The sequence below is a fragment of the Strigops habroptila genome, chromosome 5, assembly GCF_004027225.2.
Source record: "Strigops habroptila isolate Jane chromosome 5, bStrHab1.2.pri, whole genome shotgun sequence".
Taxonomy (NCBI): domain Eukaryota; kingdom Metazoa; phylum Chordata; class Aves; order Psittaciformes; family Psittacidae; genus Strigops; species Strigops habroptila.
This window is the reverse complement of record NC_044281.2, coordinates 67671267-67687400: the sequence shown is the minus strand read 5'-3', so window position 1 is coordinate 67687400 and position 16134 is coordinate 67671267. Positions and strand designations below refer to the sequence as shown.

Genomic DNA, 16134 nt, shown 5'->3' with positions numbered 1-16134 from the left:
AGCAGCCCCGCCGAGAGTCCAGCTGGGGTAGGGAGGTGCATGTAGTTTTCCTTCTGCTTACACCCCAGGGATACCATGTGCAGGGCATGCGGTCCCATGAGCAGGACTCGCAGCTTGCTCTGTGAGTGGACAGTGCCGCAGGGTCCTGCCACACACAGGCATGGAGCAATTAGGCAGGTCCCACAGGCATGCAAGGAGCGATTAGGCAGGTCACTGCACACCCTAGATGTGTTCCAGGGAGAGGACATGGAGGGAGAGGATGGTCTGGAGCAGGAGGAGGAAAGCGGCACAGCCTGAAGGCAACATCACTCCGCATCCCTGCCAGCAGGACCCTGAGTGCTGGGTTATAGGCTTTTCCAAAGTGACTTTTCTCACTTTAGATGAGATGCTGAGCTCAGAAGTGTCCTTCAGGAATGGTTGCCCCTCTGGGGTGCAGATGGAGCCTGGAGCACTTGCTGAAGCTTCCCTGCTTCCTCTGCACTGCCAATAGCAAGTGTTGGCCCGAGGAGCCTGCTGTTACGACCAACTCAACGTCCTGTGCCCAGCATCCAGAGGTGTGCTCACATCCCCTTACCAACTCATGCATAACCCAGCAGGTGCTCTCACATGTGGGTCCACAGCCCTGGAGCAGGACCTGCTGCCTGGCTACTGCTTGGCTGGAGCTTTGGCCAGACAAAGGTGTCAGTGAGAGGCTTGGTAGGTGCTGTGGGCTTGCTGAAGGAGGAGGGGAGCAGGTCCCCTAGGTGAAAGCCTGTTTGTTGCTAGGGAGGAGCAAACCCTGCGAGGCAGGAGGTGACGTGGGACATGGGACAAACAACTGCAGATGAAAGACCCTTGTGGCAGGGGTGGAAGGAAGGAGAGCAGCAGCAGGAGCTCCGTGTGTCAGACGTGCCCTAGCTCAGTGACCAGGCATGCAACGCTGAACAAAGCAGCTCTATCCTGTGGATTCCCAACGGAATCTGGCTTGGGCAGGTCTGCGCCCCCAGGGACAGGGTGATTAGCCCCCGCCAGGCAAATCCTGCACAGCCAAGCTCCTACCTGCATGTCTGTGCTGCAGTTGTGCTACTGTGAGCACATCCCTGCACCCCAGGAGATGATCTTGCTGTATGGGAGCCAAAGGAAGAGCTGCAGGAGGAGACAGCACCCAAAGGGACTCTGGGCAGGGGGTCCCAGAGCAGAGCCAGGCCAAGAGCTGGGCACACCAGCATCCCCTGCACCTCCCGGGGGAGCTGGGCTGGACTGCAGCTGTGTCATAGAATCACAGACTGCTTTGGGTTGGAAGGGATCTTAAAGCTCATCCAGTTCCAACGCCCTGCCACGGGCAGGGACACCTTCCACTAGACCAGCTTGCTCAAAGCCCCATCCAACCTGGCCTTGAACACTGCTAGGGATGGGGCAAATGATCCAAGTTTTTCCTCCCATCCCTCGCATCCTCCAGGCAATTTTCTGCGTGCCAGCCCCAGCGGGCAGCACAGGCCCGAACACAGGCTGCTACCTGGTACCCAGCCCTGCCCCGCAGCCGTGCCCGGGGGCTGCGTGGTAGCTCGCGGTGCCCATCCTGCCTTTCCCCGGTAGAGTCGTCCTCCTTCCCCCCCCCCGCCACACGTGCGTGTCACCCTCGCCAAGCCCACACAGGGGTTGGCTCAAGGAAGCACCGTCCGCGCTGCTGCGAGGGCCGCTCCACAGCACAGGGCCAGGCACGCTCCCGCAGCCGCTCAGTCCCAGAGCCCCCCCCCCACCCAAGAGATCCCCGGGTCCGCCGCGCCCACGTGTGCGGCAAAGCCCGCCGGCGCCGCGGGAAAACGCGCCTTGGCCCCGCCCCGCTTGGGCGCTTCCCGCCAATGACGCCCGCTGCGCCCCGCCCACCGCGCACCGCAGGGCGCGGCCGACCCTCCTAGCCCTCGCCCGCTGCAAGCATGGCGGCGAAGCTCTTTGCCCTGCCCGCTCTCAAGATGGCCGCCCGCCGCCCCCCCCGCGGCCGCGCTGGCCCTGCAGGCGGGTGAGCCGCCCCTCGGCGCGCCGCCGGCGGCGAACGGGTGCGCTCCCGGTATGCCCCGCGCGGGGCGGGGCGCGGTGGCTGCCGGGAGCTGTAGTGCGGGGCGGGCGGCGGTCACGTGCCGCGCCCGGCAGTGGCCGCGCTGGGAGCGGAGGCGCCAAGATGGCGGCGCTGCGGGGCGGAGCGGTGCCCACCGTGGCCGCGGCCGGGATCGGCGGTGCCGCGGCCGGCGCCGCTCCCCGAGGGCTGGCGGGCGGGGGAGCCCCGCGAGAGCCGCCCCTCCGCGCCGGCGGTCCCCCGCAGGTAAGGGGCGGCGGGGCACGCCGCGGGCCGCGCTGTGACACGTGGAGGGAGGCCGGGGCGGCTCCCGCGGCAGCGGCGGCACCACGTGTGCCGGCAGCGGGCCTGCCGCGCCGGCGGCGGGCGGGGGGCCCTGCGCGGGACCGGGATGCCCTTTCTGTAGGCGGGGTGGGGGCCCGGGGCTCTCTCGCTGGGGCGGGGTGGCGGCGGCAGCACCGGCGCGGGGAGCCCCCCGGGGCGGGAGGGCCGCGGCACGGCCCCGGGACACGCCGGGGTGGGGGTCCCAGTGCTCCCCCGCGGGCGGTGACGCCCGGTCCCTGGAGAGTGGAGCCGGGGGGCGCCGGCAGGGTCCGTTTCCCCTTCCGCGGTCCCTCCATCCCGGCGCCGCCCTCCGCCACCTGCGGCCGCGGGAGAGGGAGCGCGGTTTGGGACGCGGTCGCCCGCCGGTTTCGGTGGCTGGTGCGCCGGTGGAGGACGTGGCGTGCTCCGGGGAGGGGAACCTTCCCCGAGCTGCTCCGGGGGTTTATCCCAGGGGAAGCGTCTCCTGCTCCGGGGCAGGTCTGGAGCGCGGTGCTGCCGCCCGTGCGCAGCGTCCCTGCCACCGCCGGTGGCGCCGGTGCCGGTGGGGCTTTGCCGGTGCCGGGCTGGCGCGCTGGGTGTGGGACAGGGAGCGCGGGGGTGCGACACCCCTGGCCGGGACCTGGGCCTTGGCGCTGTGCGTTCGTTGGGATTTCGGGGCGCCCCACACTTCTGCCCCTTGCAGGGTGCTCCTGCCTGGCTGAGGGCTGTCCTGGGGACTGCGGGGAGACCCTCCAAGCCCATGCAGCGTGATACTGAGACCGTCGCGCCTCTCCCCAGCGCTGCTGGGGCGGTCTGCATGTGGGTAACGGGGGTGTGTTCCTGCCTGACGCTTCCCAAAAGCAGCTGACGAATCCATGAGCATCCTCTGCCGGTGCCGTGCTGGCCGAGTGGACCCCCGGGGCTCCCCCTGTGCCCCATGGCCTTGCCGGCAGCTTGGGGTAGGTGAGAGGCTCTCTGGCTGCCTGCCTGCGGGCAGGGCGGCTGCTCTCTGCTTGGGCGTACCCGCGGCACGCCAGGTACACGTATTGTGTGTCACCAGCACGGCTCAGATGGGGCCCACGGTGGCCTCGGTTGTGCCTCCTGGGTACCCTGGCAGCGAGTGCAGCGTTCCCTGCTCTGGGTGGCTGCTGCAGGAGCTGGTGGCCATGCTCAGGCTGTCTCCGTGTCAGGCTGTTGGCTCAGATCCCAGCTCTCTGTGTGCCCAAAGCTCGCTCCGGGGCTGTGGGCATCCTCCCTTCTCCCCGGCAGCGCTGGCTGCTTGGGCATGGTGTGGCTTGTGCCGAAGCCTGTCCTTGAGCATCTCTGTGACCCGCAGCCTCTTTCCTGCTGTGCTGCTGAACATAGAGCAAACACAGGGAGCTGGGAGTGCACAGAGGGTGTCCTCCCCATGAGCTATGGGGGGACAGGGGTCTATGGCAGGGAGCAGAGCGGGCAGGGACGCGGGAGCAGGCTGGGCTGGTTCATGCCCCCGCCCCGACGCTCAAGCAGCGAGGACTGAAGAAGGTGCCCAGCACCAGGTGGATCAAAGGGAGTCCTGGGGGAAAGCAGCCTGGTTCAGCGGTGACTCACGGCTGTGGGACTCCTCGTTGCAAGGCGCTGAGTCAAGGGAGTCGAGGAGGGCTTGGGAGATCGCCCGGGCTGCAGGCAGGAGCCATGGGAAGAGGCCATGTGAGTGGGAGGGTTGTGCTTCCCTCCCTCCGAGTGGCCAGTGCCGGTCACGGCTGGAAACCTCTTATTAGACGCTGCCTTTGGGGAGAGCCAGCCCCGTGGCAGGGCCATGCAGTCCCGGGCTCATCCCATGGATCCCCACAGGGGTGAGCTGGCCCCGCATCCCTTGGCTGCTGGTGCTCCATGAGATCCTTCCCGCTGGCTGCTCCTGTGCCTGCCGGTCAGCGCTGACTCAGGGCTGCACGCCGGCGCTTGGCAGTGCTGGGTGTGTGAGCCTGGATGTGCTTCCCTGCTCCTCCCAGCATCTCCAGGAGCACTGGCCGGGAATCGCAGCCAGGCTGCGCCGTAGAGAGCTGCCAGCGGGACTCTGTGCTGGGATCTGACCCTCAGCCAGCACAGCCAAGAGAGGGACTGGGGATGCTGAGCAGTGACACTGCTCCATAGACTGGTCTGCACAGCACGTGGAGTGCTGTCCCAGTGCCACTGGTGGGCTCTGCTTCCAGGGAAAGAGCCTTGTGAGAGGGTGGCCCGAGATGCTGAGCCCTATACCACTGCAGGCTCCTGCTCTTTGGGGCTGCCGCATTGGCACACAGTAACAGGTTGGGGGGATTTGGGAAGGGTGGCTGAGAGGCATTGCTCTGGGGGTCCTGGCTGCAGTTCCCAGGCTGGTCCTGGGGTGCGGGTGCTCCAGGGTCACACAGGGCTCCTGGCTGTGCCATGCCCAGAGGTGGCTGCTCTGACTGATGGGGCAGGGCTCTGAAGAGCCCTAGGGACTGGGGGTTTGGGCATGCGGCTTTGGTGCTGCCATGTTTTTAGGATACACCTATTTAGTGAAACATCTGCCTTATCAGATGCGCATCCCCCAAGGAACAGGCAGATTCTCCCTGTGGTGCTCCAGGGGGAGGACAGCTCGCTGCCTGCTCCTGCTTTGGGAGGGAAGTGTGCTCTCCCAGGGCTCCGTCCTTGGTGCCTTTATCTTCCCCGAGTGCGTTATCTCTTCCTAAGCCCATCTACAAACAGGAATTCACGTCCTGTCTCATGCCAGCGACACGCCTGTGCTGCCGCTCGGCTCCTGGCAGATGCTGTGTCTGGTGGCTCTGCTCACCCGGGGGCTGCAGCCTCTGCCCTTGCACCAGCATCTTGCTTTTCCTGGCTGCTCTGCAGCGCTGGGCTCCACGGAGTGCAGTAGAGACCTTCCTGAAGTTAATCCAGCATTACCTGAACACTCCTGGAGCTGGCTGGGGAACTGCAAAGGACGTGGGGCTGGGAATTTGAAGGAAGAAGAGCAACAGAGTCAGTTTGGTTCTAGATTATGAGCACAGCTTGTGTCCTGTAGCCTGCAGCAGAGGTGCTGGGGCAGGGCCCTGGCAGTGGCAGCCGGCTGCATCCCTGTTGCTGACTCCTGCACTTTTGTTAGGAATTTCGTAATGGTTTTGGGCTTATCTGAAGCGCTGACAGCCAGAGTCAGGAGCGTGTGACAGCCTGTGGGGTGGGGGAGCCTCTTCCCGTCCAGCACGAGTGATGTTTGATGTTGGGCACAGCCTGGGAATTGCTGGGGGTTTATTGATCCGTCTTTCCCAGTCATTTCAGTGTGGAGCCATTCCAGGTAATTGGAGGGGTCTGGAGCTGAAAGCAAGGGGCGGGCTGGCCTGAACCTCTTCTGAAGAACAACAGGGAAAGGTCCCTTGTGCCATCTCCTGCCCTGCAGCGCAGCCGTGTCCCACCGGCCTCCCCTGCGGGTTTGGGGGTGCAGCAGTGAGCTCAGCCGCTGTTTGCAGTGCAGGCTGTTGGGAGCCCACGTGTGCTGCAGAGATCAGTGCTGGTGGTGGTGCTTTGCACAGTGTTTACCTCCCTCTGTGCTCCTCGACAGTGCTTTTCCCTCGAGGAGGATGACCTGAACTTGACGTCACTGGATGCAGAAACCATCTTGGAGGCTGAAGAGATCCTGGGGACGATGCAGAACTATCTCGACTCATCTGTGATCTCCATCATTGAGGACCTGTCTCTGGGCGAGGTGGGAGCATGCACACAGGCTGGCAAGTGGTGGCTGGGCTGGCTCTGCCTGTGGCATGGGTGAGGGTGGTGGCAACGAGTCCCATGGCCAGGTCCCGTGGCCGTGCCCCGCTGCCCTCTGAGACTGCCCCTCTTGCAGCAGAGCAAGGCCTGCCTGGATGCGCAGAACGAGCTGTCCCTGCTGACTGCCATCACTGAGATCCTGGACAGCACAGACGATGAGACCCTGTCCCCCTTTGACACCATCATGGATGCAGAGCTGCTGACCTCGCCTCGGGAGCGGGAGAATCCCTCAGTGAGTTGTGGGGCTGAGCCATCCTGACCCAGGAGGGGTGGGAGATGCTCAGGTAGGGCTCTGCCAGGTTATGGCATGAGGGTGCCCTGAGGCAGTAGGACTCTGGTCACCAGTGCTCTGGGATGGCCCCTCTGACCAGCAATGTGAGAGGAGAGCTGAGCCAGCCCTGGTCACCCCTGAGGTTCCAGTCTGGGTTGGGTCTTGGTGTAGAGGCAGAGATGTGCCAGAGGCTTTGGCGAGCACCATGTCCCCCTCTGTTTGAGCAACTGGGGCTGTGCATGCCGTGGGTGAAATAGGGCTGGGTTTGCTCCCAGGCTCTGTGGGGTGGCATTTGTGGCCACTGTGGGGCCGGGGGTGGCCTGTCCCTTCAGCAGCAGCAATTTGCTGCTTCTTCATCCTCTGTCTGTCTCCTCTCCAGTTTCAGAAGTTTCTCAGCTTGTCCCGTCCATCACTCGAGTGCGATAGCCCTGCCCTGGAGCAGACCAAGGCTCTCCGGCCTCTCGGTGGCAGCAGCAGCATCTCTGTGGTTGGGAAGGTGAGCAGCTCCGCAGGGGAAGCTGAAGCAGCAGTGTTGGGATGGGGCTGGGGTCTTGCTTCTGACCCCAGCCCCTGCCTGGCACAGGCATCCTCTCCCAGAAGTGATGCTTTTGCAGAGCACCGGTGGCAGTGGGAGCAGGGCCACTGTGGGACTGGGGATGCCCTTGTAGGGGTGGCAGGTTTCCAGCTCTGCTGTGTCTTACTGGAAGGGTCAGACGTGGTTCCATCTTTTTGCCTGCCCAGGGGCTTTGCTGCAGAGGTGCAGCACACCCACCACTGGCTGTGCTTGGGGGGGCTCTGGTGAAAGTCCAGGAGCTGACACTCACTCTGGTTCTCTTTCCCAGACTGACACAGACCTGGCTTGGGACCGTGCCACTTGTGGCCTTGAGGACTCGGCGCTGCCAAAGAAGCAACTCTGCAGCACCCCAAGGGTGGAGAGGAAGGTGCCCCGGCATCGGGCCCGGGAGCAGCCCCTGCCGCAGCGCAGCGACGGGGAGGAAGAGGAGGAGGAGACTGCCTTGAGCCCGGAGCTAGACCGTGGCGTGGAGGTTCGGGAGTTCCGTGTGAGCGGGGCTGCGACGGCGCTGGAGGAGTGTGAAGACCCCTGCATCATCAACACAGGCGATGTGTCCCTGAGCGAGCTGGTGAAGTCCATGCACCCCTACTGCCTGCCCACCTTCACCGTGTGCCTGGACCCCGAGACTGAGCCCGTAGCCAAGGAGCTCCTGAGCGGTCCCGTCTTGCTGGAAATCGTGCCTGGTGAGGGGGAGAGCATGGAGATCCCTGTGGTCCTGCAGCCCTTGGCTCCCAGCTTCCCCAGCCTGGAGCCCCAGCTCATGGGAGCAGAGGAGGGCACTGGGGAGTCAATCCCAGAGGATCAAGAGGAGCTTCCAGGAGCTCCAGCACAGAAAAATGGGATGGAGGAGAAGAAGGAGGAGAAACTGCCTGGGAAGGAGCCCTCCTGCACTATCCCAGAGGGCACGTCCTCACCAGAGGAAGCAGCACCCAGAGCCAGGAGCCCCGAGAACAGCTCCGGGCACAGCACGGAGGCCCCAGCGGGCAGCAAATGCGAGGGCTCTGAGAAGGGACGTGGCCGGGAGAGAGCAAGGAAGAGCCGGAAAAAGAAAGGGGAGGCTGGCCAAAGTGATCAGGCCAGGCCGGGCAGGGACTGTGTCGCCCACCGGCTGCGCTCGGCTGGCGCTGGGCGCCCCCCGGGCCAGCGCCCCGCCAGCCGGTGTCGCGCAGCGTGTCCCTCCGTCCAGGTCTCGGACTTCCTGGCGCGGCAGCTGGAGCAAGCCCGGAAAGAGGGGCAGATGGAGCTGCGTGCTGAGCGGGCACCGCGGCCCCGGGGCAGGCCCCGGAGCACAGCGAGGGCCTCCCCGCTCGAGAGAGCACAGCGGGAGCTGCACAAGGAGCCAGTGCCGGGAACAGTGAGCATGGCCCTGGGGAATGCTGAGACCGTGGTGCCTCTGGAGAAGGCTGCACCAGCAGCTGCATGTCCCAGCCCAGCAGACCAGGCTGAAGGCAGTGGAGATGCACAGCTGGCTGCTGGGCAGGGCAGTGGGGTCTTGGAAGCTGCGTCCCCACTCCTGGAGCAAGGTGTGGGGCTGGAGCCCCCCCAGAGCCTGTCAGCACCGGAGACAAGCGAGAGTCTGCCCAAGGAAGCCAAGCCCAAGGCCCTGAGCCTGCGGGAGTACCGCATCCGCATGCTGCACCGCCAGCCCAGCCCGGGCAGCAAGGACAGCAGTAAGCAAGCGGCCAGCAAATGGCCCAGTGTCCCTGAGCCTCCAACAGAGCTGGCAGAGATCCCTTGCCTGGTGTCACCCCTGCGCCCCACCGAGGTGGCCAGTGCTCAGAAGAGCCCAGAGAAACCCGCCAGCCCCGCTGCTGTCCCTTCTCCTGCCAGCAAAGCTCCTGCTGCTCTGGCTTCAGCTCCAGCACCCGCCACGGCTCCAGCACCCCCATCAACACCAATGCCTTTTGTCGCACCAAACGTGCCCCCAGCCGCTGGGGTGGCCCCTGCTGGGATGCCACCAGCCTCTGCCGGTGCTTATGCCCTTTACCCACCAGTGCCTTCCTGGCCCTGCTTCAGCCCGCAGCCCGTGGGCTGCCATGGTTTGCCCCCGCCGCCCAGCGCTGGCTCCTCCAGCACTTTTCACATGGTGCCTGGCCTCCCGCCTCCAGCCATGGCCTGGCCCCCGCCGGCTGTGCCACCCCCTCCACCGTTTGGTCCCGGTGGCCCCTATGCACCGGTGGGGTGGCCACTGCCATCCTACTGGCCAGGAATCCCTGTGCAACCACCGCCGGTGCCTCCCCTGGCATACAGGGACCCTGGAGCAGCACTGCAGGGTGCTGCTGCTTTCCCGGCTGGTGGCCCCCTGCACGGGCAGCCTCCCGCCACCCCTGTGCTCGGCAGCCCAGAGCCACCAACATTCCCTGCCCAGCCACACACCACCCTGGCTAGTGAGATGGGCTCTGCTGGTGGCCCGGCCCGGCCAGTGACCAGCAGGGTATCGGACCCCCGGAGGCAGGCACGGCTGGCAGGGGAGAGCTCCCTTCTGAAGGCCCCTCCAGCCCCGGTCCCTGCCCAGCCCCTGGCAGCCCCATCAGGTGCTGCTGCCCAGCCCAGCAGGGTCCCTCCTGCAGAGCCAGCCCAGCACACAGCAGACCCCCCAGCTGCCCCCACACAGCCTATGGAGGAGCCCCAGGCCTCACCCGCCTCTGAGCTACCAAAGGCCCCCTCGGCTGCCATCTCTTGCCCTGCAGAGGTGTCCCCTGCTGCTGGCCCTGTTGGGGAGTCCCCTGTTACCCACCTCACGGAGGAGGCTGCAGCGCTGGGCAAGGGAGCAGTGGAGAAGGAGCTGGAGCCCAAGGCAGCTGATGGGCAGGAGCTGCCCAGCAAAAAATCCACTGCCCAGGCTGTGGCAGCACCACTGAAAGCAGGTCGAGAGAGCAGCCTGCCCACCAAGGCACCCGCTGTGCGGCCATGGAGGCACCAGCCACTCCTCAGCCCAGTGCAGCCCAGCGACAGCAGCAAGGACATCGTGCAAGCCTTCATCAGCGAGATTGGTGAGTGGGGCTGCAGGGTGCTGGGCTGAGCATCTCCAGCCAGCCAGGCTGCGGTGCTGCCAGCGGGACCGGTTCCTGGCACTTCTAAGGGCAAGGGTGGCAAAGCTGTGCCTGCAGGCTTGCAGCCTTTTCTAGTGTGCTGGAAAAGGCATCTGCATCTGGAGGATGTTGCCTCCAGTGGATGATCTGGGCTGGCTCTGCCCAAACTGGTCCCTCCTGGGGCTGTAGATGGGTGCTCCTGTCCTTGCTGCAGGGGATGTGGAGCTGTTGCAGGCTCTGCCACTGTTTCTTCCCAGCGCTTGAGGAGGCTGATGCATGGGGAGGATGGGGCTGGGGTGCGTCCCTGTGGTGCCAGGGGATTTTTGGCTGACCTGTCTTGCTGTGCTCTCTCCCTGGCCCAGGGATCGAAGCCACCGACCTGTCCAGCCTACTGGAGCAGTTCGAGAAGTCTGAAGGTGTGAATGCAGTGTCCATCCCTGTGGGGCTCCCTCCATGCCATGCCGTCCTCCCTGCGCTATCTGTGCTCCCTGTGGTGGGGCGGGATGCTGCTGCTTGTGGGCTGGTGTTACCCTGCCTGGGGGTGTCTCTGCCCCCGTCTCCTTGGTCTGTGAAAGCATCTGTGGGTCCCCAGGGCAGTGAATGGGGTGGTGAAGAGCCTGGGAAGGAAAAGGGGATGTGCAGCGCCTCTCTGCAGGCAGCTGGGTTTGGGGTGCTGTGAAACCTCTCCCTGGCTGTGCCTGGGGTGCCCTGTGTCCCCCAGCATGCAGGGTCTGTCCCCTGCCCTCCAACCCCTCACCACCCTCACCCACCCGCTCTGTTTTCAGCGAAGAAGGAGGAAGCTCCTGTGCAGCCCCCTGAGGACCAGCGGCCGGCGGGGAGCTCTGGGTGAGTACCAGCAGCTTCACATCCAATGCCCCAGCGTAGAGCCCGGCAGAAGGCTGAGCCCTGCCTTTGGCGGGATATAGGGGAGCTCTTGGTCCTAGCAGGGTCTGAACTGCACCAGGGTCTGTATCCACCATCCCAGGAGGGGCTGAGCTCCTTGTGGGGCTGGGGGACAGAGCTGGCATTGAGGGGCAAAAGCAGGGGGGAAGCAGATGGGCATAACCAAGCTGTGGAAGTTCCATCCTTGCAGCTCTTTCAGATCCTCTGTCCCCCGGGCCCAGATGGTGGGTGTCCCAGGTGTGGGGACTGAGGATGGGCTTAGCCTGCTGCATTTGACAGAGCTCCTTTCCTCTTAGCCCTGAGACCCAGCAGGACAGGAAGCTCCCGGACAGCCTGCAGGCCTCTGAGCTGGCCAACGTGGCAGGTAACACCTGGGGTGAGACAGGGCATCCTGCCGTGCCCTGGCAAGGGCTGTTGTGGGGCTGGGGGGACCCCGGGGCTTGAGGGGAGCTGGGTCAGGAGGGAGCCCCAGCCGCATGGGTTGCAGCAAGGGGCTACTGTTGAAGGCCCTGTGGTGCTCTCACAGGCCTCACGCCGCCAGCGACACCCCCCCACCAGCTCTGGAAGCCATTGCCTGCTGTCTCGCTGCTGGCCAAGGCCAAGTCACCTGGGTCCACAGCCCAGGAAGGGCCCCAGAAGATGGCCAAGCTGGTGAAAGCCAAGCCGCTGCTCCCAAGCAAGCTCCAGGGGAAGAGCTTGACGCCGGCTCCCTCCAGCTCAGCCCCCAGCCACATCTGCTTGGGAGACCACGACTACTGCATCCCCAGCGCGGCGCGGCCGGAGAGCAGCGGCAGCCTGGGCACGCAGCCCCCTGCCGAGGGCGGCTCCCGCTGGAATGTCAAACACCACCGGGACATCACTATCAAACCCATCTCCTCCTTAACCAAACGGACGCTGGAGCAGCCCAAGCCCACCCCGCCAGCCCCCAGCACCACCGTGGGGCCCAGGCCAGAGCCGCTGGGCACAGCCTGCCAGTCCCCACTGGATTATCGGACTAGCGTCCCCAACAAGGCCACTGACGGAGGCGGCAGCCCCCCCACCTCAGTGCTCCTGTCTCCAGCTGCATCCCCCTGCCGGGACCAGGAGGTGCGGACTTCCAGTGCCCAGCCCAGCCATGCTGCTGCCAAGAGGTCCCTGCGCTGCTACCGGCAACCCCGGGACTCGCCCAGCCCCTCTGCCAGTGGCTGGAGGGCTGGCCGGAGCCGTGCCAGCCGCTCCTTCAGCTCCAGTTCGGATGGAGCTAGCGAGTCCTCTTCTTCATCTTCATCCTCGTCCTCCCGATCCCGGTCACGGTCGTTCTCCCCACCACCCAAGCGATGGCGAAGGTAAGCAGAGGAGCATCTGCCTGCTTGCTCTTTGGGCAGTTGTCTGGTGGCTGGTCTTCTGTGAGGGTGCTCAGACACGTCTTTATGGACCTACTTGATGGCTGTACTTGTTCTTTCTGTCTTTATGGCCCTTCTGAAGGGGTGCCTGGCTCAGAGACTGGGGGAGCTGCTGGAGCACCCTACTAGGGGGTGTCTCATGAACCCCATGTCTGTGAGGCTTCCTTACTCCTCCTGGAATACTTTGCTACGAGTCCTTGGCTGCACCTTGGTTTTTGGATGCTTTTTCTGGAGTACTGTTACAGGTGTTGGTGTTCGTGCTGTGGAGCTGCTTGCAGCCCTAGGTGTAGAAATGAGAGGAGCCACAGTGGAGGCCTCTAGGGAGCTGCTAGAGGCAAGCAGGGGAAAACCTGTCTGGCTTGGCTGCCTCAGGGGCTCTCTGTGCTCCTTATGGAGGTGGCTGTGCAGGAAAGTGGGGCAGCTCTGTCTCCACGGGATGCATTTCTTCTGGAGTCCTTGTGCATCTGAGTGATGCACAGCTTGTCCCAGCTGGTATGTGAGGCACCGGAGCTGGCGAGGGATCCCTCATCCACCTTTCCCTGGCTGTTCAGCCAGTTCTGGAGACATCTCGGGTCATTGGGTGCTTAGGGCTTGTCCAACCAAGGCCCCTCCATTGGTGGCCAATAGGTATGGAGGCTGGAGCTGGGAAGGGCACCTACATAGTGGTGTGTTGCAGGGATGTACAGCTCAGGGGCTTGCCCTGTCTGGCTTGGCTTTCCAGCAAATGCAGCTGGCCCTGTGCTGGGAGGCATCTCCATGGACTGTGCCATCCTGACCTGCTGTCCTCCAGGAGAGTATGTGGCAGGCACACCCTGCTCAGGGTCTGGGTTTGCCTATGGCAGGGATCACCTGTGGCCAGCATGTTTGGAGAGGGACCCTGCTGCTGGCTGGAGGCAGCACAGCTTGATCCCAGAGGAGTTTCAGCCCTGCTGCCTGGCCCTGCCAGAGAAACTCTTGCAGGCAGAAGGCTGTGATCACAGAAGCCCAGCCCTGTACCAGTGCATGCTACAGCTCTCAGTGTGGTTGGAGGCACATGCAGTCTCCATCTGCATGGCTGTTGAGTGCAAGGTGTATGCAGTGGCTCCAGTGTCATCCCATGCACTGTGTGGGGCTCAGCAGGGCAGCCCTGGCTCCTCCTGGGCCCTTGTCCAGTCGCAGCCACATGCTGCATGGTTTCCCCATGACTATTTCTTGCTCTTCAGAGGCTGTGCCTATTGTGAGCCTGTTCCCTTGTTGCTGTGCTGTTTGGAGCCAAGTGGGGCAACATCTCTGTGGTGTCATTACTACCACAGACCACTTGGGCAGAGGTTCCCACAGCCCAGCTCACCCTGGAGATGGGCCCTGTCTGAGTAGGGTGCTGTGTACCTTGGAGAGAACGGAGGTCTTTTTCTTCTCCGTAGTGTTGGGCACAGGGAGGGCTTGGCACTGAGCCGTGTCTCTCCTTCCCACAGGTACCGCTCAAGATGTTCCCACAGCTCGTCCTCCCGCTCCAGCTGTGGGTCATGTGGCAGGTCCCGGCACAGGTCCTCATCCTCATCATCAGCATCCTCCTACTCATGTAGGTCCATGTCCCGCAGCCAGTCCCGCTCCCCCTCACCCCGCAGGAGGAGTAACAGGCGGAGAAGGTAAGCGTTGGCCACCCTGCAGGGGTGTGAGCTCCCCCTACTCCATCTCCTGGCCTCCAGTGTCCTGGGTAGGGTGGACCCACTCCATCAGTATCTCCCTTGTGTCTGGGATCACTCTCTTCTGCACCCTGTAGCTCATGTGTCCATTTTCTGTCCTGCCAGGTACAGTTATGATGCGCAGGACCACTACCAAAGGCAGAGGATCCTTGAGAAGGAACGTGCAATAGTGAGTGCTGGGAGGCTGGGAAGCTGGGGATGGAGATTCGGGTGTTCTCAGCCCCTCCATCACTTCAGAAAGCCATGTGGTCGCAGCCTGGCAGGCAGCATTGCTGGGAGGCTCTGGCCAGGGTGTGGTGTGATGGGTGGCGATGCAGGGAGGGTGCTCTGTGCAAGAGATCCTGCTCACGGGGAGGGATCACTCGGAGATGCCGCGTCCCCCCATTCCTGTCTCACAGAACGGTTCATCCCTGCCCGCAGGAGGAGCGACGAGTTGTGTTTATTGGCAAGATCCCCAGCAGGATGACCCGGTCAGAGCTGCAGCACCGCTTCTCTGTGTTTGGGGACATCGAGGAGTGCACCCTGCACTTCCGCTCTGAGGGGTAAGAGCTGCAGGGACATGGGGCAGCCCCTTCTCTGGGATGGCTCCTCTCGTCCCTTTTCCCATTCCTCAAGGGAATGGTGCAGAGCAAGGAGGGACAAACATACTGTGCTGATGGTGATCTCTTCCTTCTCCTTATTCTCCGGCTCCAGGGACAACTATGGCTTTGTCACCTACCGCTATGCCGAGGAAGCCTTTGCTGCAATCGAGAGCGGGCACAAGCTGCGGCGCCCAGACGAGCAGCCCTTCGACCTGTGCTTTGGTGGCCGCCGGCAGTTCTGCAGGAGGAACTATGCTGACTTGGGTGAGTCCTGCAGCCCCCAGGTTGGGGGGTGGCACTCTCGATCCTCTACTTCCTATAGGTGTGGGAGTCCCCATCCTTGGCGTCAATCAGGCTTGGCTGGGCAGGACCACATCCAGGGATAGTCCTGCCCCAAGGGGAGGTTGGGCAGCAGCTCCCCATCCCTTCAGTCCTCCATCAGCCCAGTTCTGGGTCTGGAAGTTGGCACATGAAGTGCAATATGACGGAGTTGCTGTGGGGATGGCCAGAACTGTGCCAGTCCCTGTAGCTCAAGACAGCCTCTCCCCGTGTCTTCCAGACTCAAACCGGGAGGATTTCGACCCAGCCCCTGTCAAGAGCAAGTTTGACTCCCTGGACTTCGACACGCTGCTACGGCAGGCACAGCGCAGCCTGCGGAGGTAGCAGCTGGTGAGGCGGAGCGCCCGCACCCACTTTTATACTCAAACACAAAAGACAAAAAAGTATGGAGAGAAAGAGAGAGAGAGAGAGAGAGAGAGATAGGGTTTTTAAGAAAAAGAAAAAGCTAAAAAAGAAATTTGTTTTATAACCAGTATTTAAGGAGGACGGGTCATTTGCCTTTGACCAGAGGGCCCAGGTGAGTGGCAGCCCCAGGCTTGCCTCAGCCATGTAATAAATGTGGATGCCCAAACAGTAGCGCCGCCTTGTCTCCTTCGTGTGGGCCATTCCCAGGTGTGGGCTTGGGGCTGTGCCCTCTCTGACCTGGGGACTGTGTGCTAGGGTCTGACCCTGTGAGAGGTATCACAGATCAGGGACTAGGTGCAGGAGTGGGGGTGTCTGGGGAAAAGGGGGCAGGACCGGCGTCATGGAGCCGCTGTGAGGGGTCTGTGGCCTGGCACGGGATGAACGCCTCTGGGGACAGGCAGCACAGATTCCTCTGACCGCCTTTTGAGGTCTGCTGGAGCGAGGACTCACGGCCCTGGGGCACCCGGCTGGGCTTTGTGGCCACCTGCAGCTCCCGTGGTGGCCACGGAGGGGCAGTGCAAGATCTCCACCGCCGCTCCCTGCTGTGGGCTGGGGGTACAAGGGGCTCAAGCCCCTGACAGGAGCACAGGCAGGGGTCCGCCTGTGCTGAGAGCAGCATGCACAACCGCGATGTCTGCCTGTCCTTTTCGAGCCCGCTCTTTGGTTTTGCTCCAGCTTGGCAGGAGAGGGATGTCTGACACCTCTAGGTGTCCTCCAAGGGAGTGTTACAGTTGGGCAGAGCACAGCGGGATGGTGCTTTGCAGAGGAAAGATGGACAGGAATAGGGATGCAGGATGCCTACCCAGGCCCTGCAGTGTGCTGCAGCTCACAGTGGAGAAGGGTA

At 63.5% G+C, this 16134-nt stretch overlaps 1 protein-coding gene across 1 annotated transcript; it reads left to right on the top strand.

The window, feature by feature from the left end:
* The first annotated feature begins 2152 nt into the window (after positions 1–2152).
* On the top strand, positions 2153–15461 carry PPRC1 (PPARG related coactivator 1). Its single transcript, XM_030487056.1, has 14 exons — positions 2153–2299; positions 5916–6059; positions 6198–6353; positions 6772–6888; positions 7235–9959; positions 10361–10414; positions 10784–10844; positions 11198–11265; positions 11428–12226; positions 13735–13908; positions 14071–14134; positions 14386–14507; positions 14659–14810; positions 15106–15461. The coding sequence occupies exons 1-14, from the start codon at positions 2159–2161 to the stop codon at positions 15207–15209; spliced, it is 4881 nt and encodes a 1626-aa protein (XP_030342916.1). The 5' UTR covers positions 2153–2158; the 3' UTR covers positions 15210–15461.
* Positions 15462–16134: the final 673 nt, after the last annotated feature.